At 44.5% G+C, this 24084-nt stretch overlaps 1 protein-coding gene across 1 annotated transcript in view; it reads right to left on the reverse strand.

Moving 5' to 3' along the window:
* The window catches only part of LOC145411332 (neurotrimin-like), a 60392-nt gene that overhangs the window by 8486 nt on the left and 27822 nt on the right, over positions 1-24084 (reverse strand). Inside the window, exons 2-3 of the mRNA XM_080281362.1 lie at positions 20673-20883; positions 11024-11151 (exon numbers count right to left, since the gene is read on the reverse strand). Of these exons, the coding sequence (XP_080137488.1) occupies positions 11024-11151; positions 20673-20883 (339 nt within the window). The remainder of the gene's footprint in view (positions 1-11023; positions 11152-20672; positions 20884-24084) is intronic.

The raw sequence follows: 24084 nt of genomic DNA on the forward strand, positions 1-24084 counted from the left end.
AGAGGAGAGGAGAGAAAATAAGGAGAGGAGAAGAGGAAAGGAGATGAGAGGAGATGAGAGAAGAGAGGAAGGGATGGAGGAGGAGAGGAGAGAAAATAAGGGGAGAGGATAAGAGGAAAGGAAAGGAGAGGAGAGGAGGAAGAGAGAAGAGATGAAGGGAAAGCGGGAGAGAGAGGGAGGGATGGAAGAGGACGTGAGGGGAATGGAGGGAAGAAGGAGAGAAAGGAAATGAACGGGAGAGGAAGAAGAAGGGAAAGTAGGGGGAAGGACAGGAGGGGAAAAGAGGGAAGGGGAGGGGGAGGGTGGGGAGGGATGAGGAAGTGAGGGAATAGGAGAGGGAGAGGGAGGCCGAGAAACTGAGGGAAAAGGAGAGGAAAGGAGGGGGAAGGAGAGAAAAGAATGGAATTAAGAAGTGGAAGAAGAAAAGAAGGGAAAGAGAGGAGAGAATGAAGTTACCAAGAGAGTGAAAAGACAATTAAGGAAGAAAGACAGTAAAGAAAGAAGGAAAAGTTAATAATTGGAGAGAGAGAGAGAGAGAGAGAGAGAGAGAGAGAGAGAGAGAGAGAGAGAGAGAGAGAGAGAGAGAGAGAGAGAGAATAATGATAATGAGAAGGCGAGGGGGGGGTATGAGAACAGAAAACGGAGATAATGGGGCACTGATGAAGATTTAACTCCTTTAGCCTCGGGACGTCAATCATGTGTTTTCCTTCTTTTTTGTATCCAGACGATTTTCCTCATCTTAGAAAGGACGATTATGAGTGAAGGGATTATTCAAGCATTTATTTAACCTCTCCAGTCCCTACTAAAGCTGAATAAAATCGTCTGGAGATAGCAAGAAGGTGTAGTAAAGAGGCCATCCATGAACTGAGGAGGGCTTTAAAGGGCTGAGAAAAATCGCAGGGCAGTAGTGAGTGAGTGAAAAAATCGTCAGTGAAAAAAAAAATCTTCTCAGTAAAGGGGTTTAATTCTGATTGTTGATAGTGATGCTTTATTTATTTTTACTTATTTTATTATATTTTATTTGGCCAGAGGTTTCATTCTTGTCCCCGCAGACGATTTTCATCAGCACTGAGACAGGATCCTCGTAGTGAAGGGGCTAATTCAAGGACGCTTGTCACATACATACATAAATACAGATACATACATACATACATTCATAAACACGCACAAACACACATACATATACAAACCGGTACATACATACATACATACATTACACACACACACACACACACACACACACACACACACACACACACACACACACACACACACACACACACACACACACACACACATTGAAACAGTGAAAATGCGTGCTACGGTGCATAATTCAGCAGTGCCGACGCGTTATCAGAACAGATTTGCATAAAGATTGAATTCCACCACTGCTGCAACAACCCCGCCCCGCCCCGCCCCGCCCCGCCCCGCCCCGCCCCGCCCCACCACACCCCACCCCGCCCCGCCCCACCCCGACACCCGTAAAAGTCACAATAATAGAGTTAGCTTTTTTCTTCCGTCTCTTTCTCGCTTTCTTTCGGCTTTTTTGTCTTTGTTTTTATTTTTTCGGTCGTTTTTGTTGTTGTTATTGATTTTGTTCTCTTCCTTGCTCTGCTTTTCTCTCTGCTAAATTCTGCCCTCCTCTCCTCTCTTCTTCCTTTTTCCTTTCATCTCCTCTTCCCTAATTCTCTCTCCTCTCTTCTCTTAGCTCTGGTCTTCTCTCTTTTCCTGTCACGAGTTTGCACAGTCTCTATCTACCTCTGTCCATTTGTCTATCCATCTGTCTGTCAGTCTATCTGTTTATCTGTCTGTTTATCTGTCTATCTTTCTGTATACCTATCTATGTATTTCCCATCATCTTATCCACACTCTCTCATATCTGTCTGTCTGTCTACCTACCAGTCTGTCTATCTATCTGTCTGTCTATCAGGAGGCCTTTTCTTTAATCAGTCACACATTATCCCTTAGACAGCGTTCGTGCTTGGCTTGTTAGATTGAGACTCAGATATGAATTAGATTTGCTCTCTCTCTCTCTCTCTCTCTCTCTCCCTTCACTGTTTCGTGTCCATTGTCTTCCATTTACATCTCTATTCTCCTCCCCCCTCCCACTCTCTCTCTCCCCTCCTTCCCCTCCCCACCCTACCCTCGCATTTCCTTCCCTCCCTCCTACCCTTCGTTTCTCTTCCGGTCCCTTCCCTCCTCTCCTCCCCTCCCTTCTCCTCCCCTCCGTCCTTCTATCCTCTCCCCTTCCTTCCTTTCCCCTTCCAGCCCCACCCCTCCCTTCCTTTCCCCTTGCATCCCCTCCCCCCTCCTTTCCCCTTGCGTCCCCACCCCTCCTTTCCCCTCCCCTCCAATCCCAGCCCAGATCCATGTTATAAAAACTCCAAAAAAAGGTGTGTTAAGAAGGAGAGACATCCCCCTAAAATCAAAATCATAAGAAAACTCGAAGAAAGAAAGTCTGTGTTAAGAGAGACAAAGGAAGCTATTTTTGAGGCCTCTGAAGAAAATGGGGTTAATTTACTGAGAAAGCCCTTGACCGTCTGGAAATGGACTGGAACGGGGAGTCAAAGGCCGGGGTTTAAATGGCTAGGAAGAGGGCTTTAGATGAGCGCCAATTGAGCTTTAAATTGGCGCTTTTAAATGTCCATGGGCCGGGGCTTTAAAGTGTGTATGGAAGTTTATTTAAATGTACGTGAAGTGTGTTTAAATGAAGCAGTGTTTTCATCTTCTTCATCGTCGTTATCATCATCATCATCATCGTCGCTTTTCTTTCCTTTACATACTCATCCACTTCTCTTGTCGCACCGAGCCACTTAAACTCTTCAGCCAGTTAAGTTTTTATCATCATCATCATCATCATCATCATCATCATCATCATCATCATCACCACCACCACCACCACCACCACCACCACCACCACCACCACCACCACCACCACCACCACCATTGTCATCATCGTCAAATCTTTTTTCTTTACATATTCACCCACTTCATCAGTTGCTCTAAAACGACTCAGCCACGTCACACTGTAAGCCGTCTTTCTCAACAACCAGCATCTGACTCTTTATCACTGTTATCTGACTCTTATCACTATTTCAAACCACTCCACGTTTAGACATTCACAAAATTCTGAAGCATGTTGTATAAAGATCCTGTTCTCTTATTACCAAAGGACACTCTCACTTAGCAAAGGACACTCTCACCTACCAAAGGACACTCTCACTTAGCAAAGGACACAGCATCATTGACATACATCAGATCTGAAGTAAGAGCTCTGAAAAATGGGACTGAAGCTGGACCTGACTAGTGATGAACAAGTATTTCAGATCTGATAAATACAGATGATGTCGACCTACTTTGCAGAAAGTGGGTAGGATCTTGGCAGTCAGCTTCAGAGTTTTGTGCATGTCTGTGAGTAGCCTATTTCCCAACGAAATGTAGACAAATAAATAAACAAATAAATAAATTATATATATATATATATATATATATATCCACAACTGTAAGTATCTATATACATATGATATATATAATTATCTGCGCGCACACACACACACACACACACACACACACACACACACACACACACACACACACACACACACACACACACACACACACACACACACACACACACACACATACACACATACAGAATGACGAACTTTAAGTATAATACAAAATGAAACTTTGCGTTCTTTTCACGTGTGTAATACGATCTTTAAATGTCATTGAACTGATCTTAAAATATCCAAGAAAGCAATTTTATATTTCCAAGAAACCAGCTGCAGGTGTCAAGGAATCGACCTTTAAATAACAACATAAAAGCATTTCTGTCTCCACGAAAACAGGTCAATATATCCACGGACAGAGCTCTAGATGTCCACAAAAAGAGCTCTAGATATCCACGAAAAAAGCTCTAAATATCCCCCAAAGCTTTAACTGCCCTGGAAAGTACATTTATCTTCCCCATACGACCGTGTTTTCCACTATTGTTATCATTTACCATTATGTGAGTTGTTTTGTATTGTGTGGGTGGGGAAGTGACGGGCTATTAAGAGTGCCTGACTCTAACAAACGCTTGACAAATTATGGACTACCGTACTGTCCGCTTTAATTGTGTGTGTGTGGGTATGGGGGAAGAGGAAGAGGGAAGGGATGGAGGGGGAAGAGGGAAGGGTAAGAAGGGGGCCTGGGAGTGGTGGTGGTGGGGTGGGGTTGGGATGGGGGTGAGAGGAGAGGGTGAGGAGTTCGGGGTAAGGGAAGAAGGTAGTGATAAATTATTGAGGCAGGGCGAAGGGAGGGGAAAGGGGTGAAGGGAAAAATGAGTAAGGGGTGGAGCTGGAGTGGGAGCAGGGGAAGAAGGTGGGGGAGTGGGGAGGAGAGGCAGAGGGGAGGGGAGAGGATAGAAGGCGAGAAAATGTTGAGGCAGGGTGAAAAAATGATCAGCGGACAGGGAACGAAAAGTATAAAAAGTACAAAATGATAATCTGTACAAGACTAAACAAAGACTGATGTACAGCTTAATAAAGACGGGTGTACCACTAAATAAAACTAATGTTCTTTATGACATTTCACTTTATCTAATTGCAATCCATTTTTTTTTTTCTATTTTGACAGTGATATTTCGACTCGTTTCTTTGTCGCTTGATTCCTGGAGTTTCATTTAATGTTTACTGTTTCAGGAAAGACGTATTTTCTGATATTAGGATGCTTAGCTAGCAGATTTTGTAGATGTTCTGAACTTGCTCCTTCTTCATTTTCTTTTTCTCCATTTTCTTTCCATTCTTTTTTCCATGTTGTTGTTGTTGTTGTTGTTGTTGTTGTTGTTCTTCTTCTTCTTCTTCTTCTTCTTCTTCTTCTTCTTCTTCTTCTTCTTCTTCTTCTTCTTCTTCTTCTTCTTCTTCCTCCTCCTCCTCCTCCTCCTCCTCCTCCTCCTCCTCACTTCAAAAATGATATTACGAGATTTGTGAACAGGCTTCAGAGCATGTCGTGAAGAGATAAAAACACTCTGAATAGGCGAGATATTTTTAGACGGTCAGAGAGAGAGAGAGAGAGAGAGAGAGAGAGAGAGAGAGAGAGATAAAGATCTTCATTTCGAGATGCCTAGTCACATTGCGTTTAAAAGACTGGAGGTCATAGGCAGAAGGAAATGATGACAGAGGAAGACAGTTTCATACATACATACAAGCATACATACATATATACATACATTTATACAGTAGACATTAAAGTATTTCCAAACTCTTCGTCTTGCGCTCCACTCAGTAGGACACAATGGAAACAGCGACACTTTTTGCGTCTGGCTGTATAAATCTTTGTCCGAGTTAATCAGGGACTGGATTTATACCTCTTTTTTGCCTCCCCTGTCCCCCCTTCCCCCTCCTACTACCCCTCCCTCCCATCCTCCCCTCCCCTTCACCTCATTGTGTTCCCCCATCTTCCCTCCTCTCCCTCCATCCTCCCCCTTCTTCTCCTTCCAACTCTTTTGCTTGTCTTTCTGCTTCTTTCGTCGTCCTCTTCCTCCCTACTTTTTTTTTTAAATCTCCTTTGTTACGTTGTTGTTCTCTCCTACTTCCGCCCCTCCCCCTCTCCTCCTCTCTCTTCTCAGCTTCCTTCCCCATTCCTCTTCCCTCCGCTTCTCTCTCACCTCTCTCGTCTTGTCACTCTCCTCTCGCCTCTTGTCACTCTCCTCTCACCTCTTCTCACTCCTTTCTCCTCGTCTCACTCTCCTCTCACCTCTTCTCACATTCCTTCTTTCCTCTTCTTTTCCTCCTCTTTCTTCTTCTCACTCCTCTCCATTCCTACCCTTGAGAAATGATATTTGTTTTTCATTGTACTTCATCTCTTCTAACATGAACCCTTGTTGGGGTGGCGAATATTTTTTTTTTTGTACTTGTATGAATGAAGGTAAATATATAGACACACAGTTATTTTTACAGCCTAAGCTCAAAATTGTTTATGAATAGGCTACACTCTTAAATCTTACCCACTTCTTCTTTGTGCGATTTAGTTGAACTGTTATCATCATCATTATCATCATCGTTATCATAGTCGCCGTCATTAAGATCATCATCATCATCATCATCATCATCATCATCGTCGTCGTCGTCGTCGTCGTCTTTATCACCATCATCATCATCGGCTTTATTATTATCATCATCATCATCATGACAACCTTCTTTCCCACTATTACTCTTTTGTATGAACGAGATCAGCAAACGCAGAGCGGGAGTAAATCAGCAGTGAAGCAGTGTTATCAGGTACCAATTACACCTTATCAGTCTTTTCTTTGCCATTTCCATCTTACTTAAGCCACATTTTAGCGATTAATGACGAACGAGATTAACAAAGGTAAGGCAGGAGTGAGAATCGTAGGCGTAGATCAAATTATTAGCCCCTTACATGTATTATCAGAGGTAATTAAAGACCAAAGGTAATGTACGAGCCGCTCAAGGTTATTTATGATTTTCCTGCCTCTGCTGAGAAAACAGAGCTTCTTATTTATTCCTTGGAACAGTGCTAAGGAGAGGGTTCTAAGTCGTAACTCAAGACGCTGTATTTCAGAACCACGCTTTCAGAAGGGCGAGTTAAGGTGTGAGCTTTGAGATGATGATTGTTACCTTTTCCATTTTTTTGCATTTTTTTTACGTATTACATGAAACGATTACATTATTTGTCGATGTACTTATCGGGGAAAAAAAAAATGGAAATGAAAGTGGACGTTAATATAAAAGTCTTTTTTTGTAATCACCAGGCAATTTAATTGAACCAGAAGCCATTGATTAACACAGAAGTCATTAATTAACCCCCTCAGCCTCCTATGACCGACTATCACCTGAATTAAATCGTCGGGCGTCAGATAAATAAGAGTAGTGGAGAAAATGAGAGGATTATTTCACGCTTCTGACTCCAAGAGCGTCCTTTACAGGCGGCCTGTGTGTGTGTGTGTGTGTGTGTGTGTGTGTGTGTGTGTGTGTGTGTGTGTGTGTGTGTGTGTGTGTGTGTGTGTGTGTGTGTGCGGGTATATCTGTCTGCGTGTGCGAGTTTGTGTGTATGCAATGTGTGCGAGTGTGTCTGCGTGTGCGAGTATGTCTCTGCGTGAATACGTGTGGATGCTACGTGTGCATGTATGTGTGCTTGTGCGAGTATGTGTCTGTATGTGCCCGTGTGTGTGTGTGTGTACGTGCATGTGTGGATACTAATACGACCGAATACTCATCACAGCAAAGGATCATCAATTTTCACGCAGCTTTAGTGATACAGGAGTGGTTCAGTTCCGTCAGATGAAGAAACAGGTAGTAGTATAATCAGACACTGCCGTCCTGTAAAAAATAACGTGGCCAGTAAGCAAATGTCCCCAGGTTTGACGAATGCATAGCGGAAAAGTCGAAAAAATCTGGAACATTCACTAGGAGAGACTGGCTCTTCATTGAATTCCATCTGTTTTATTTTCTTCGGGCGGAACTGGGACGATACGTATTTCTCTCTCTATATAACGGGACCTGAAGGGCATGGGTGTAAATAACTGGACAGCGGTGCCATTTTGGGGTCTTTATTCACACCTGGACCTCTGATACTCCACCTGATGAGAGAGAGAGAGAGAGAATTCCCATTTTCCTTAGGTGTAATGCTGCAAAACATTACGTGCTTCAGTAAGAGAGACAGACAGATAGATAGATAGGTAGACCGATAGGTAGATAGATAGAAATAGATAGATACAGACCGAAATGAATACAGAAATAATTAGACAGAGAAAGTAATCATCATACGGACAGTGGCACACACACACACACACACACACACACACACACACACACACACACACACACACACACACACACACACACACACACACACACACACACACACACACACACACACACACACACACACACACACACACACACAATGAGCCACAAACGAATGGGTGCACAGAGGATTCGATATCAACTGAAACCACCCGATCCACTGTTTATATTTACCACCTTCTCCTTGTGTTTGAATGTGTGCTTATATAAACACAACATTGGCTGTATGTTTGCGAAAGAGGATAAAGCTAGATAGATAGACAGATAGATGGATAGATAGGTAGATAGATTGCTAGTTGCCGATACATGACACCTCCCACACCAGGGCTACTGACGTGTGGATGGTTGGACGCAAATATTTCTGTGACCTTCGTTCTGTGGACCCAAATGTTTCACGTATATTGTGCACCGAGACTTTTTGTGACCCACAGTACATAATACACACACACACACACACACACACACACACACACACACACACACACACACACACACACACACACACACACACACACACACACACACACACACACACACACACACACACACACACAAGTACATCCACATCAGAATTCATTACAATATTTTAGAGCGAAAAAAGCAGCGTGGTATAAAAAAATTCAACCAACTGCCCTAATAACACGACAGAGAGAGAGAGAGAGAGAGAGAGAGAGAGAGAGAGAGAGAGAAAATTGAGAAGCAAATAGTGACCCGTTGGTTATTGATATGCGAACATTGGTATATTGGTGCGGTGAGAGAGAGAGAGAGAGAGAGAGAGAGAGAGAGAGAGAGAGAGAGAGAGAGAGAGAGAGCATGGCAGAAAAGATAAGTGTGGGAGCGAAAGTATGAATGACAAAGAGGAGGGGAGAGAGAGAATGAGAGCTGGAGTGAGAGAAGAGGAGGGGGAGAGAGAGGAAGAAAAAAACGAATGAGAGTATAGACGAGGAGGCAGGAGAGAGAAAAGGTGAGAGAGGACATGGAGGGAGAAGTGAAAGGCCGAAGAGGAAGAGGAGGAGGAGGAGGAATGAGAGAGAGAGAGAGAGAGAGAGAGAGAGAGAGAGAGGGCGCATGTGGGGGCGAGTCTTAATATGAATGACAAAGAGGAGGGAAGAGAGAAAGAAATGTGGTAGAAAAAAAAATACTAAGAGGAGAGAAAGGAAAAAAATGGAGAGGGTGAACAAGAGGAAAGATAAGAGGGAAAAAAAAGAGAGGAGGGCAGAGAGGAAAGGTTGAGAGAGAGAAAATGGAAGAAGAACAGTGGAAGGAAGGGAAAGAGAAATGGATAAAAGCAGAGACGGTGAGAGAGAGAGAGAGAGAGAGAGAGAGAGAGAGAGAGAGAGAGAGAGAGAGAGAGAGAGCCAGTACGGGAGTTGAGGCATGTGTGTGAAAAAGCTAGTGAGAGTTAACGAGAGAGAACGAGAGCCAGTGAGAGAAAGTGAGAGAGGGCTGGCTCAGTATGTTAATGCGCACCTTTGATCCTAATGAAAGACAGAATTTTGAAGGGAAGTAATACACCGGCCACCCGTCCTTCGTGGGGAGGTCCGGGAAGGTAGAGAGAGAGAGAGAGAGAGAGAGAGAGAGAGAGTGGGAAGAGTGATAAACAGGGGAAGGAAGAGGAGGAGGTGGAGTGGAAAAGGGAAGAGGTGGGGGATGTAGAAAGGTGGAGGAGGAGGAGGAGGAGGAGGAGGAGTGGAAAAATAGTGAGGATAGATTGAGGATTTAAAGTCAGAGTTATAGAGACAGGGTAGAAAAAAGGGTGAAAGTAAGAATGATTAGAGAGAGAGAGAGAGAGAGAGAGAGAGAGAGAGAGAGAGAGAGAGAGAGAGCTGGAGTGGAGTGAGGGAGAGAGGGATTTGAAGGGATAGGTAAGGATTAGGACACGGGGAGGCAAGGAAAATTAGTGGGATGTGGAATGATTTATGGTTTGGTGAGAGAGAGAGAGAGAGAGAGAGAGAGAGAGAGAGAGAGAGAGAGAGAGAGAGAGAGATTTTCCTCATTTTTCAGCTTTATACCTCGTAGCTGGGTGACAAAAAGACAATACTACAACACTGCATCTTTACCACAGCACTTCTTCGTGACTAGCGCCATGTCCTTGTGTTAATCTCCCTTTCCTGCTATGCACCGGGGATAGAGAGATGTTAGTTTTGGGCCAAGTTATAGTGAAAGGGGTATAGGAAAAGAACTACAAGTAGGTTTATTTTTTTTTTTTAGGTTACTCTTGGTCGATTTCAGTCAGCGTCAGAAAGGAAAAATTTTGACTGACATGGCTAGCTTCTTCAGGCCGATGACCTATTTTTGATATTCTTTCACTTTTGTACAGACGATTTTTTTTTTTTTTCACATCAGGCTTTTTCGAACTATTGGGGTTGATGGAGGAGTCGATGGAGGGGTTGATGGAGGGGTTGATGGAGGGGTTGATGGAGGGGTTGATGGAGGGGTTGATGGAGGGGTTGATGGAGTCTTCATTATTCCCTTCCATTATAGGGCTGGAATAAAAAGTAAAAAAAATGATAAAACTGAAGGAGCTAATCAGGCAAGCACAGGACACAAAGGGCACATCTGGAACCGTCCCTTCCTCCCCCTGGTGCCGGAAGGAGGAGGAGGAGGAGGAGGAGGAGGGGTGGTGGTAATGGGTGGTGGAGGTGGTGGTAGGTGGTGGTGGTGATGATGGTGGTGGTGAGGGAGGGTCTAATTATTCACACAAAGGGATTTAATCATCTCCAGTAGGGGTTTCTCAGGGATATTTTTTGCTGTCAGGGGCCGGACGCGAATACTCCATCTTAGAATATTATCTTAGAATATTTACGCATGGGACGATACGCGCTAGGCCTTTTCGTCCGCTAAAAAAACTAGTTCTCTTCATAGCTTACTTGATTTGCTGTCCTTACTTGATGGTATATGAGTCGTTTCCATGTTCGTTGGCCGAGCGCATAATCTTCCAAGATGATTGTGTCTTGAAATCAGCTGAGTACACACACACACACACACACACACACACACACACACACACACACACACACACACACACACACACACACACACACGTATCATACTTATCACTAACTTATCGTGGTACTGAAATTTAAGAGTGGCTGTGGAATGCATCTGACCCTATAAGTGATAAAAAGAGCTCTTACAATAGGCACAACAAAAAGATATCCAACAGCAAACAGACAGCACAAACAGGACACCAGACAGCACAGACTCCTCACCTTGTCGTCGTGGTACCAGAATATAAAGGCAGGTGGCTCTGGGCTATACTTGACGCTACAGGTGAGGCTCAAGCGACTACCTGTGTTGATGTAGACGTCTGGCCCGCCCACGATCACTGTCTCGGCCTCTGTGGGTGTGGGAGAGAAAGAGGGTGTGAGAGAGGGGTGGGAAGGGTGGGAGAGAAGTGTGTGGGAAGGGTGAGAGAGGGTGTGAGGTGGGGTGAGGTGTTGGTGTGGTTGATGTTGTTACTGTAATCATGGTCCAACCATCATCGTCATAGTGTCATCATCATCGTTGTCGTCGTCGTTGTCCCCGTCGTTATAGTCATCATCATCATGATCATCATTATCATCATCATCATTATGAAGGATATATTTTGTTCACCAAATCTGAAAGAGTCGACAGCATGCAGCAAGAAAGAAACTATAAACATTACCGTAACGCAGGGGTTAAAGGAGAGAGAGAGAGAGAGAGAGAGAGAGAGAGAGAGAGAGAGAGAGAGAGAGAGAGAGAGAGAATACAAAAGGCATTAATAACACAGCAGAGGAAATGAGGGAGTGCGGCGATGAGAGGCACGCAATAACACACCTTCCCTATTAATGCCTCCCCGCAACAGAAGACCTACAAGTGGTTTGCCTCAATCACCCCACCTCCCACCTGTTACCTGGTCAGTCTCGGCCCAGATATTGTGCTCCGCTGATTGATTACACGCTTAAAACACGGGAACGCAAACGCACACACACACACACACACACACACACACACACACACACACACACACACACACACACACACACACACACACACACACGCACACACACACAATTGCAGAAAATTTAAGCCTCGTTGGTGTTTTGCGGGATTTGTTTGCTTCTTCCATCTCTGCTTGTTTTTTTGTTTTTTAGTGCTGTTGTTATTATTATTTGTTGCTAGCCCTGTAATTCTTGTTGCTGGTATTGTTATTTGTTATTGTTGGTGTTATTGGTACTCTTGTTTTTGTTATTGTGTTTAGACTCGCCTGGAAGTGCCCATGTGGTGCTAGAATTCAGTTAGCTTCCTCCTCCCTGTGTGTGTGTGTGTGTGTGTGTGTGTGTGTGTGTGTGTGTGATCCTCTCGTGTTTGTCCTTGTAGATATACTTTTTTGTTTTTGTGTATATATTTTCGTCTTTTATCTGTGTGAATGTATGTATGAGTCAATAAATGGGTATATATGTGGAGATACAGCCCCTCTGTTTTCCACCTCCACCCGTGTTTGTTTGTGTTTGCGTGTGTGTTTGCTCAGGGTTGTGTTTGTTGAAGTGGTTGGGCAGGAAGGTGGGTGGTGAATGTGTGTGTGTGTGTGTGTGTGTGTGTGTGTGTGTGTGTGTGTGTGTGTGTGTTGAAAGTGATGAAAGTGTAGGTGAAAGCGATGATGATGATGATGATGATGATGACGACTGTAGAGCTAATCTTTATTTGTATCGTTTTTAACCTATGTATATCTTTTATCTGGGTGTGTATTGTGTCTTACGTATATCTCTGTGTATAGTGTCAATTGTCCTATTATATCTATCCACAGAATATCTTGCTATCCGTATCCATCTGTCAGCCTTTTTGACTACCTATCTGTCTTTGTCTGTCTAGCTATCTATCTTTGTCTGTCTGTTTACCTATCTTTCTCTGTCTATATATCTACCTGTCTATCTTTGTCTGTCTGTCTACCTATCTTTCTCTGTCTATATATCTACCTGTCTATCTTTGTCTGTCTGTCTACGTGTCTATCTTTCTCTGTCTATCACTGCTTAAACATGTGTACATTGAGAAAATTTGCCTGTAAAATAACAAGCTTTATATCGAAAGGGGCTCAGGTTTCTCTCTCTCTCTCTCTCTCTCTCTCTCTCTCACCTCCCAGAGATGGAGTTAGATTCAGACAAAACCACCAACATTTTTTTCCTCTCCCCTCTTGTCCCTCTTTCACTCCCTCTCTTCCATTCTTTTTTTTTCTTTTTTTTTCAAAGGATTATTCAATTTCTCCCACCATAGCTCCACAGCGGTTTGAAAAAAGTGGATAAATGAAAGTAAATAAATAAAATAACAAATAATAAATAATATACCACACGGGGATGGGACGGTAAATAAAAAAAATAAAGGAAAACAGAAAGGAAAAAAAAACTGCTTGAAATAATGATAGGAAAATTAAAAGTAAAGAAAATAAAAACACAAAGGGATAACGTTCTTTGTGTTTTTGGATATTTCTTAACGCCTTTTCCTCAGAGACTTATTCTGAACTTTGGGTCCCAGTATTCTTCTGTATTTTATTGATTCAAGCTGTTTCGATATTTAAGAAACTGGAATACCCGAATACCTTACTTGAATACCCGAATACCTTACTTGAATACCCGAATACCTCACGTGAATACCCGAATACCTTAGAAGAGTGCTGAAGTGTAATGTGTAAAAAAAAAAAATCGCTTAGGAAGAGGTGTTACGAAGAATTGCCTGCCCTCTGTATTCGAATTATGCGCCTGACAACTTGCGATGTGTGTGTGTGTGTGTGTGTGTGTGTGTGTGTGTGTGTGTGTGTGTGTGTGTGTGTGTGTGTGTGTGTGTGTGATTTTCTTCAGTCGAATAAAATTGACTGGTCAGAGGAGGCACAAAACACACACACACACACACACACACACACACACACACACACACACACACACACACACACTATTCCCGTCCGTACTGACATATCCCCGTGATAGTCAGCGAGCCAGCCAGCGCCGTGGCCTTGCCTTCTCCCGACCTGACCACACACGGGAAGGTCACAGGTTATGGGGTCATGCGGGCAGGGCAGGGCAGGGTAAGTTAGGGTAGGGTAGGGTAGGGTAGGGCGGGACAGGGCAGGGCATGGAATGGAAGGGAGTACCACAAGAGGACGTGGGAGCAGAAGACATGGTAGGATTAGTAGGTAGGTAGGTAGGTAGGTAGGTAGGTAGGTAGGTAGGTAGATACTTGTAATTCATATCTACCCTTTTTAATGTTTATATTAGGATGAGAAGGTATTTTTCAGTGTGTGTGTGTTTAGTTACTGAGCTGTTGGTCTTGTACTCTCTCTCTCTCTCTCTCTCTCTCTCTCTCTCTCTCTCTCTCTCTCTCTCTCTCTCTCTCTCTCTCTCTCTCCAATTTAATCCCACGCTCACAGGTTTCACTCTCCTCCTCTTTTTCTTCTCTCGTTCCTTTCATCCCCCATTTTTCATCCTACCATTAAGTTCTTCACTTTTTTTTTATCTTTCTTTCTCCTCGCCATTTATCTCCCCATTCTCCCGCCTCTCTCTCTCTCTCTCTCTCTCTTTTATACTCCCCCCCTTCACCTCCACCCCTGGCCCTTCTATCCTTCAGGCGAGAAAAATTAGCCTATTCAGAAATGTAGGTGGGGGAGGGGAAGGGGGAGGGGGAGTAGGGAGGGGGCACTGAAGTGGGGAAGGGTAAGGAAGAGAAGGGGTTAGGGGAGGGGGGAGAAGGAACAAGGAGAGGGGGAGGGGGGAGGAGGTGGAGGGAGAGGGAGAGAGGAGATGAAGAGATGGACGGGAGTTCGAGTTCCGCATAGGTACTCTTTCTCTCACACACACACACACACACACACACACACACACACACACACACACACACACACACACACACACACACACACACTCTCTCTCTCTCTCTCTCTCTCTCTCTCTTTCGTACTCATCATCATTTCCACAAGTCCTCAAGCACTTTCAACTCTCTTACTCATCCCTGCCCTGCCTGTCTCTCCTCCCCTTCCCCCTCCCCCTTCCCTCCCTCTGCCCTCCCTCATTTCCTCCCCACCTCCCCCACTGCGACACTCCCCGAGTCCCCGTACACCCTGCTGAAGCCCCCTAAGGAGTCTGGCTGCTTCTTCAAGGCGTTCTGTCCTCGTGGTATTAGGAGGGTCGGGGGACGCTTCTCTCCACGGATCAGGGGCCTTTCTTGCCCTTCGTTTTTAGTATTCTCTCTCTCTCTCTCTCTCTCTCTCTCTCTCTCTCTCTCTCTCTCTCACACACACACATATCTATTTATCCATCTATATCTACCTCTATTTGTATGTATCGCCAAACACCTTAATCCCATAACGGGCAGCCACAAACAAATCGTCTCCATGCTCCCCTATCCTTCACCCTCAAGCTGCTTTCTCCCCAACTCACACTTCCCTTCCCAAATACCCCACTCCATCCCTCAAGCAAGATAATTAATAAGGTATAAGATGCACCTGTTCCACGTCAATTTCTTTTACCTTCTATACCTCACTCCTTTATTACAACAGGTAGACTGAATAAAATTGTAATGACGAAAGCAATAAATAAAAAAAAACTATCATATCGCTTAGAGATTTATTTTATTTTATTTTTTTTACTTGAGGGGGATATTGTCATCATTAATTCCTTCACTGTTGCCGTTAGTCTGTCTTCATCTGAGGGAACTGTGACACTCTTATAAATTACCATGTCGTTGTTGTATGAAATTCCTCTAGCCTCTGATATGAAGTAATGAGTCTCCTTGGTTACTAGTTAAATCAGCCCTACAGTTTGACTTCACCTGGCCAAAAATGGACCTGAAAAGGGTAAGATATTTTTGCTATATATTATTAGATATTTTTATTAGATATTTTGTTTGATATTTTTATTAGATATTTTTGTTAGATATTTGTGTTAGAGATTTTGTGTTATATATTTTTGTTAGATATTTTATTAGATATTTTATTAGTTTTTCTGGTAAATAATAATAATCGTGTAGAGGCAGGAAGGAAAATACAAAACCCACGCCATTTTAGTAAAGAAGTTAAAAGTGTAAAGGCAGACTAAATCGCCTAAGAGAGGGTGCAAGGGAGGCAGGTGATCCCACGAGAGCAGGGCCTTTGATCTATTAAGGCGGCACACCTGGGGATACGTCTTTTGAGCTGGCTGTGGCGGTTTGGTAGTGATTAAAAAAGAGGGGGAGGGGAGGGGAAGGGAGAGGGGGACAAGAGGAGGGAGAAGGGAGGGAGAAGGGGGGGGAAGAGGAGGGAAGCGAAAAGAAGGAAGGTACAAGAGGATAGAAGAAACGAGGAGGGGGAGGGTAAAGAGGAGGGGAAGAGGGAAGGGGGAGAGGAGAAAGAGGCGAGGGGGAAGGGAAGACGGGTTTAGGAGGGGAAGGGGAGGAGAAGGGGGAGGGGGGAATTTTATTGAATCCCTGGGAGAAATTAAGGAGTGGCGTTCTGCATTCACTTCTTTTTCACCCACGGGATCTCTCTCCTTCAGGGAATATATGCGAAGTTAGTTACATATATAATCACTGGTGTTAGCTAGAATAAAAGCCAAAAGCCAAGGTACAATGCGTCCTCGTGTTGAAAGGGCTATCTAATTATCTGATGGGCAGGTATCTTGTTATAATCATTAAGAGTTAGGTAGACTAATATATCCTAGTGTGACAGTGCAAGGGTGAACGAAGAATGAGCTAGTTTTTACCCAATGGACTGGCAACGATTTCTGTTTCCCGAATATAGTCGTCTGTTTGAAAGGTGAGTCTACTTCAGTTCTGAGTATACTTGAAGGATTAGTATATCTTTAGCTGAGTATATCTATAGCTTGTTCAGTCTTATCAGGAGTACATTTAAAGAGCAGTACACGTGAACCTGAAGTACATGTGTAATTGAGTCCATCTGAAGCACTGGAATATTTGGTGCTTGAGTATTCTGTATGTGAAGTCTGAACACAGTACATAAAAACACGGCACTAAAGTTTGTACGTGTAATGCATTGGTGGGAAGGCCCTCCACTTTGCCCGTTCCTGCAAAGTTCGGCTCCTCTCACTCGCATCCTTCCTTCCTCTCACCTACGTCCTCACCTTCTTTCACCTTCATCCTCCCCTCCTCTCACCTCCATCCTTCTCTCCTCTCCACAGTTTCTCTTCCCGTCCTTCCCTCCCTCCCTCACACCCTTCCCTCCCCCATTGTTTCCATGCTCTTACCCCATTATTTCCTCCTCTGATCAACACACTTCCTTCCTCTCAACCACTTACTCCACTCACCCCCATTATTCCCCTTCTCTCATCTCAGTATATTTCCCCTCTTAACGCATAATTCCACTCCCCTCACCCCACTACCCTCCTCCTCCACTCACCCCCGCACCCCTTATCTCTCCCATCCCCCATCCCACCTCTCCTACTCCCCCTCTTCCAGCATTTCCGGAGCCACAACGCAAGCAGACTAGGCAAGAAAGTTGAGTCCACTGGGAGAAGTTGTGGGGAAGGAGAGAGAGGACGTGCGTACTTGAGGCTGAGAAACAAGTAAGACAGGCTGCAGGCGGTACTCTTCCTCTTGGTTGCGGGTGTTGGAGTTAAATTAGATCCTTTTCCTCTTGAGTTGGTCCTCTTATAAGTTGTACCAAGAGTAAATTGAAGGAGAATTACCCCTGTCTGTCCTGGTGTGGGAAGTTTAAGGCGTTGCTACTTTCTTCTCTGTTTGTACCACTTCCTCTTCTCCTTCTTAAGTAAGTTAGGCCTCTTCCTCTTGAGTTGGTCCTCGTTAAGTTGCACCAGGAGCAAATTCAAGCAAGACCTAATCCTGTCATGTTGTGGGAAGTTTGAGGTGTAGCAGTTTTCTTCAAAGTTTGTACCTCTTCCTCTCCCTCTTAAGTTGCACCTGTTCCACTCGAGTTCCCCTCAAGTTCTGCCTTATCCTCTTACCTCTTCAAGTTATGCTTCTTCTGCTCAACTGAAATTCCCGGAAGACACTGGAGACGAACTTGTGGGTCAGAAGTAAGACAGGCTTCACGCGGTACTGCTATTTACTCTCTAGTTAGGTTCGCCATTTCGTCTTAAGTTGTACCAGGACTTAAATGGTACAAGGCCCTGTCTATCAAGTTGCAATAACCCCTTCCATCTGCAATGTCCGTCCTGTCAAGTTATACATCTGCTCAGTATATACGTATTTATATCGTGTTCCTCCTTGCATATTATTTTTCTCACCTCGTCCCGCTTCCTCTCACCTGAAATTCTTGGAAGGAAGTGAAGAGGTGTATTTGAGGGTGTGAAGTAGGTAAGTAGGTTAAGTTTCGTGGGGTATACTGCTCTTGTAATCTTAAGTTATATCAGGCCTTTCTTCATTACTTTCTTCCTTTTGTCATATCAGGTTTGAGATGGACCAAACGCATTCCCTTTCGCACAAATAAAACGTAAGAAAAAGATGTTGAAATCCCATAAGCAAAAATAGAGAAAGAAATGAAAGGATAGAGGAGAGGAGTGTTGGTGAGCCTGCTAGGACCACGAGTTAACAGCTCCATTCGTCTTCATATAACACTGAGGGAAACACCATGTACCGCCTTGGCCAGAGAGAGAGAGAGAGAGAGAGAGAGAGAGAGAGAGAGAGAGACCACTCCACAACACAATCCACCAAATTAGTTGTGTCAATCAAGCACTTTTTTTTTTTTTTTTCATGAACTGTGATATACTGGGTCGGCCCGAAAAACTTTAACTTTTAAATTATACGGTAATCAGAGTATCAGATTATATGATGGGGAGCCTTCACATGCTGACACACACACACACACACACACACACACACACACACACACACACACACACACACACACACACACACACACACACACACACACACACACACACACACACACACACACACACACACACACACACACGGATGGATAGATAGTTAGACAGATAGATAGGGCTAAGGTCTCCCAGGGGTAAAGGCCGAGGGAGGTGTTACATGGAGGGTATTTGTTCATTTTAGTTCAATCTTGCTATTTTCAGACGATTTTTTTCTGCCCAGAGGGATTTTTCGTGCTGGAAGGGTTTACATGGAGCCTTCGTTAACCCCCTCACTTCCAGACGTAATGCAAAAATCGTCTGGAGGCAGAAGAATAAAATAAATCGCCGAAGTGGAGGGGTTAAGGTTTCTCTCAATGGTAAAGGTCAGGGTGAAGTTACCTGGCTGGAGGAGGAGGAGTGATGTCACAGGGGGGATTTGGGTCAGAGGATTTGTGTCAGAGAGAGAGAGAGAGAGAGAGAGAGAGAGAGAGAGAGAGAGAGAGAGAGAGAGAGAGAGAGAGAGAGAGAGAGAGAGAGAGAGAGAGAGAGAGAGAGAGAGAGAGAGAGAGAGAGAGAGAGAGAGAGAATCTTTTTGTATGTGGATGTGTCTCTTTATCTTTGCGCAGCTGTTCATGATTCAGATGTAAAAAATTTCACGACTCCCACCCCTCTTTCTATCCATCTATCCATCTGTCCACTAGTCTGTCTATCTATCTGTCTGTATCTGTCTATCTATCTTCCTTATCTATGTATCCATCCATCGATCCATTAGTCCATTTATCTATCTGTATACATTATCATTATGCACCAGTCTCTTTTCCATGTCTATCTACCTATCTGTCTATCCGTCAGTCGGTTAGCATACTTACACATACCAATCTACCTACCTACCTACCTACTACCTTCCTACCCACCTACCTACCTATCTACTACCTACCTACCCACCAACCTACATACCTACCTACTTACCTACCTACCTACGGCTAATGAAGGCAAGAGGATTAACTGCGAATTGACCTGTGCGGATTTATTTATTAATCTGATTTTGATTACTCCCCTTGCACTCATCCTAATAGCAATATCTCACCTCTCTCTCTCTCTCTCTCTCTCTCTCTCTCTCTCTCTCTCTCTCTCTCACTTTTACACTTCTGTATCTCCCCCTCTCTCTCACCTTTTCACTCTCATTTTTGTGTTTATCCTTTACCTCCCCCTCTCTCACTTTCTCACTTCCTCTCTCTCACTTTTGTGTACACTCTCTGCGTCACTCTCCTTTGCTCTAATATCTGCTTCCTCGCTGCTTGCACGATAAGGATGATGGGTGTTTGGTAATGTTTGTCTCGTGTTTAACTCTTTGTGTTTGATAATGACGTTTTGATTAATGCAGAATTTATTTTACTTTACCTGTTTGCGGTGGTTTGATGTACTGATGCCCGTGTGTATGTGTGACTGTATGTATGTGTGTATGGATGGATGGATGAATGGATGTATGGATGAATGGATGGATGGATGCATGTAAGAGTGTTTTAATGTACATGTTTTTGTGAGGGGACCCAAGTTTTTGTTTATGGATAATGTGAGTGTGTGTGTGTGTGTGTGTGTGTGTGCGAGAGAGAGAGAGAGAGAGAGAGAGAGAGAGAGAGAGAGAGAGAGAGAGAGAGAGAGAGAGAGAGCGTTCATGTACACACATATCCCAGTAATTAATATGTCTGGCTTTAAAACGCTGGGAGAAGCCTTTGTTTTGGCATTGAACTAACACAGGGTGACGATAATGATGATGAATTGTGTGTGTGTGTGTGTGTGTGTGTGTGTGTGTGTGTGTGTGTGTGTGTGTGTGTGTGTGTGTGTGTGTGTGTTTAAAGCCTAACTTCCAACCCTTACGCTTTTGCACCCTTCTGTAAAATTAAACAGAGAGGGGGAACAGTCATCACAAACACTATAACATTTCCTTAGAGAGCAATTACCGATTGATTACACGCTGCTAATTAATCTAGAGAGAGAGAGAGAGAGAGAGAGAGAGAGAGAGAGAGAGAGAGAGAGAGAGAGAGAGAGAGAGCGATAAGTAAATTGGAAGAATCAGACTCGTCCCACTGACCGACAACAGAGAGGTGGATGAGGTGGCTCTCTGGGGGTGTGGTGGAGATCTGGCACTCGTACATGCCCTCGTCTCGCTTCTGAACGTAGTGGACGAGCAGCAGCCAGTCGTCCGATCCGGCGGTGTGGCGAGCAGAGAACCTTTCGTCCGAGGTGTAGGTGAAGCGACCGACCGTGAGCAGGTGTATGTCCCTATGACGAACCCATGATACCTGGGGAGAAAGAGACACGGGGGTGAGAGAGAGAGAGAGAGAGAGAGTCTAGAAATATGCAGGTGAACAGAGAAGTACGACCTTGTCTTCTGTGTGAGGCCCAGTTTAACACCTGGGAGAGGGGGCGGCAGGTGGGAGGGAGGGAAAAAGGAGAGAATAGGGAGAGAAGGGTGAGGAAAGGGAGGAGAGGGAGAGTAGGAAAGACAAGGAAAAAATGTGGAGGAAAAGGGAGAGAACATGTAGGAACAGGGAGAGGAAATGAAGGGACACACAGACACACACACACACACACACACACACACACACACACACACACACACACACACACACACACACACAGACGACACTCGGAAACTATTGCCGCGCTAATATAAAATGTGTGTGTGTGTGTGTGTGTGTGTGTGTGTGTGTGTGTGTGTGTGTGTGTGTGTGTGTGTGACTGGAAGATTAATATATAGACCTGTTTAGATGTGTATTAGGAGAGGTAAATAGTATGACTTATAAACAAACAGAAATAAAGATTGATATATGGATGGATGGATGGGTTTGTGGATGAATAGAAAGGTGGATAGACAGACATGATACAGACAGATTTAGACAGAGGTGGATCGAGAAGTTAACAGACGTCAAATAGATGGACATAGAAGTTAATAGACGACAAATACGTAGAGAAATAGACAGATATCGGACGAAAGACTGTAAAGCGTAACAATACCAACGCCATAAATGCAACTGCAGTAGATCAATGAGAGAGAGAGAGAGAGAGAGAGAGAGAGAGAGAGAGAGAGAGAGAGAGAGAGAGAGAGAGAGAGAGAGAGAGAGAGAGAGAATGACCTAATTAGAGCTATATCTCCTTTCATTTTCTTCCCCTTCCAGCTCATTACCCCTGGATAGTGTTTTATTTTTCATTCTCCTTTCACCTTTTTTACCTTCTTTTATTTATCCCCTCGTTCCTTTTTCCATTTGAGAGAGAGAGAGAGAGAGAGAGAGAGAGAGAGAGAGAGAGAGAGAGAGAGAGAGAGAGGGGGAGGGGCTTTGAAGGTCATACTTGGGGCCTTGTCACAATATTTCAATCAGAAAGACGTTTTTGGAGGTGGTGTGGGAGGAATCGAGAAGAAGGGAGGGAGAAAGGGAGGGAGAGAGGGGAGGAGGGTGGGGGGTGGACAGGGAAGGAGGGAGTGCATGCGAGGGAAGAAGAGAGAGAGAAAGAAAAGGGAGAGAGTTGGGTCTGTAGGGAGAGAAGGGAGGAAAGGAGAGAGGGAAGGAGGGTGGAGGGGGGACAGAGAAAGAGGGAGTGGATGCGAGGGAAGGAGGGAGGGAGGGAGAGAGAGAGAGAGAGAGAGAGAGAGAGAGAGAGAGAGACAGACAGACAGGCAGACAGACAGAGACAGAGAGAGAGAGAAGGGAGAGAGGGGGTGTATGGTGGGAGGAAAGGGTTAGAGGCTGAGAGAGAGAGAGAGAGAGAGAGAGAGAGAGAGAGAGAGAGAGAGAGAGAGAGAGAGAGAGAGAGAGCATTATATGACAAAAAAAATGAGAAAATAAGATGAGACGGAGAGAATGAGTGAGAGGAAGAGGTAAGAGGAGGAGAGAGAACAAGAAGGCAGGAGGTGGGGACAGTGGGAGGTGAGTGTACCTCTGTTTTTTTCACGGAGAGAGAGAGAGAGAGAGAGAGAGAGAGAGAGAGAGAGAGAGAGAGAGAGAGAGAGAGACAGACAGACAGACAGACAGACACAGACAGAGAGAAAGACAGAGAGAGAGAGCAGGCGGTGAGTGGTGTGTGAGGTGTGACAAATGGGAGTCATAACTACTGACTCTGTGTGCGTGGAGAGAGAGAGAGAGAGAGAGAGAGAGAGAGAGAGAGAGAGAGAGAGAGAGAGAGAGAGAGAGAGAGAGAGAGAGGGGGGAGGGAGACACCAGTAGAAGAAAGGGCTGGATAGGGCTGAAAAAGGCAAAGAAAAAGCTATATTGCGCTTAAAAAGGCGCTAAAAAAATCTAGGGAAATGCCATGGAAGTAGAAAATGAGAAGAAAAGTGCTTGGATATGCAGGTAAATGAGCTGGAGAATGGTGGTAATGACAGAGAAATGCTAAAAAAAAAAAAAAAGTCAGGAATGAGAAGAAAAAATCCTCAAATGGGCAAAGAAAATAGGTTAAGAGGGCTGAGAAGGGCAGGGGAAGGCTGAAAAAGTAACAAAAAAAAAAGGAAAAATAAAATCCTTGAGTGGGCATGGGAAATATGAGAAAGGATTGGAAATGGATGATAGGAGAAAGGAATGAAAGGTGTGGAGTAAAAGGAAGGAAAGGTGTGTGGTGAAAGGAATGAAAGGTGTGGAGTGAGAGGAAGGACAGGTGTGGAGTGAAAGGAAGGAAAGGTGTGGGGTGAAAGGAAGGAAAGGTGTGGAGTGAGAGGAAGGACAGGTGTGGAGTGAAACGTAGGAAAGGTGTGGAATGAAACGTAGGAAAGATGTGGAGTGAGCTGGGTGTTAGTTAGGAAGTGGAGGAACTGAGTTAGGATATGGAAGATGGTGGAAGGAGGTGGAAGGGATGGGAAATGTCCAGGGAAAGTATCTAAACTGCAGGAAAAGGCAAGACTAGACATGGAAAATACTACAATGTCCCTCCATACTTTTTTCTTTATACTTCTTCTATTCTCCCTTTTTTCTCCCATCCCTCTCGCATTCTTCCCCCGTCCCTCTCCCATTCCTCTCCCACTCTGTCCCTGTTTTCTCTTGTATTTCTCTCTCTAGCCTTCAGTTCCTTTCCCAGCTTCCTATTCCTCTCATAACCCCATTTTTCCTGTCCCACCCACATCCTCTTCTTTCCTTCCTCTACTATCCTTGTACGTCGCTCCTATTGCTCTGTTCCGTCCCTAACTCTCTATTCCTAACATTCTCTTCTTTTTCTATCCATGTATTTCTAGTACTCTGTTCGTCTCCTAACTTTCCATCCCTGTTCAGACTGCAACTTCCCCACAGTCCCTTTTCCCTCTCGCGGCCATCATGGTTCTTAGTCCCTTTCTAATTACCAACTTCAAGGCCCACTCTGCTCCCCCTGCCTGCCCGTCACTTCATGACAATCATCATAGCCCCCTCCGAGCCCTCATAGCCCTTGCCCAGCCCTCACAGCCCTCTTCCAGCCTTTTCTCAGCCCTCAACGTTGCCAGTCCCTCTCTAATTCCTGCCCTCTCAACTCACCCTCCCTCC

This window comes from Coenobita brevimanus, chromosome 89 (genome assembly GCF_032717465.1).
Source record: "Coenobita brevimanus isolate Jiangsu-jjx chromosome 89, ASM3271746v2, whole genome shotgun sequence".
NCBI classification, from domain to species: domain Eukaryota; kingdom Metazoa; phylum Arthropoda; class Malacostraca; order Decapoda; family Coenobitidae; genus Coenobita; species Coenobita brevimanus.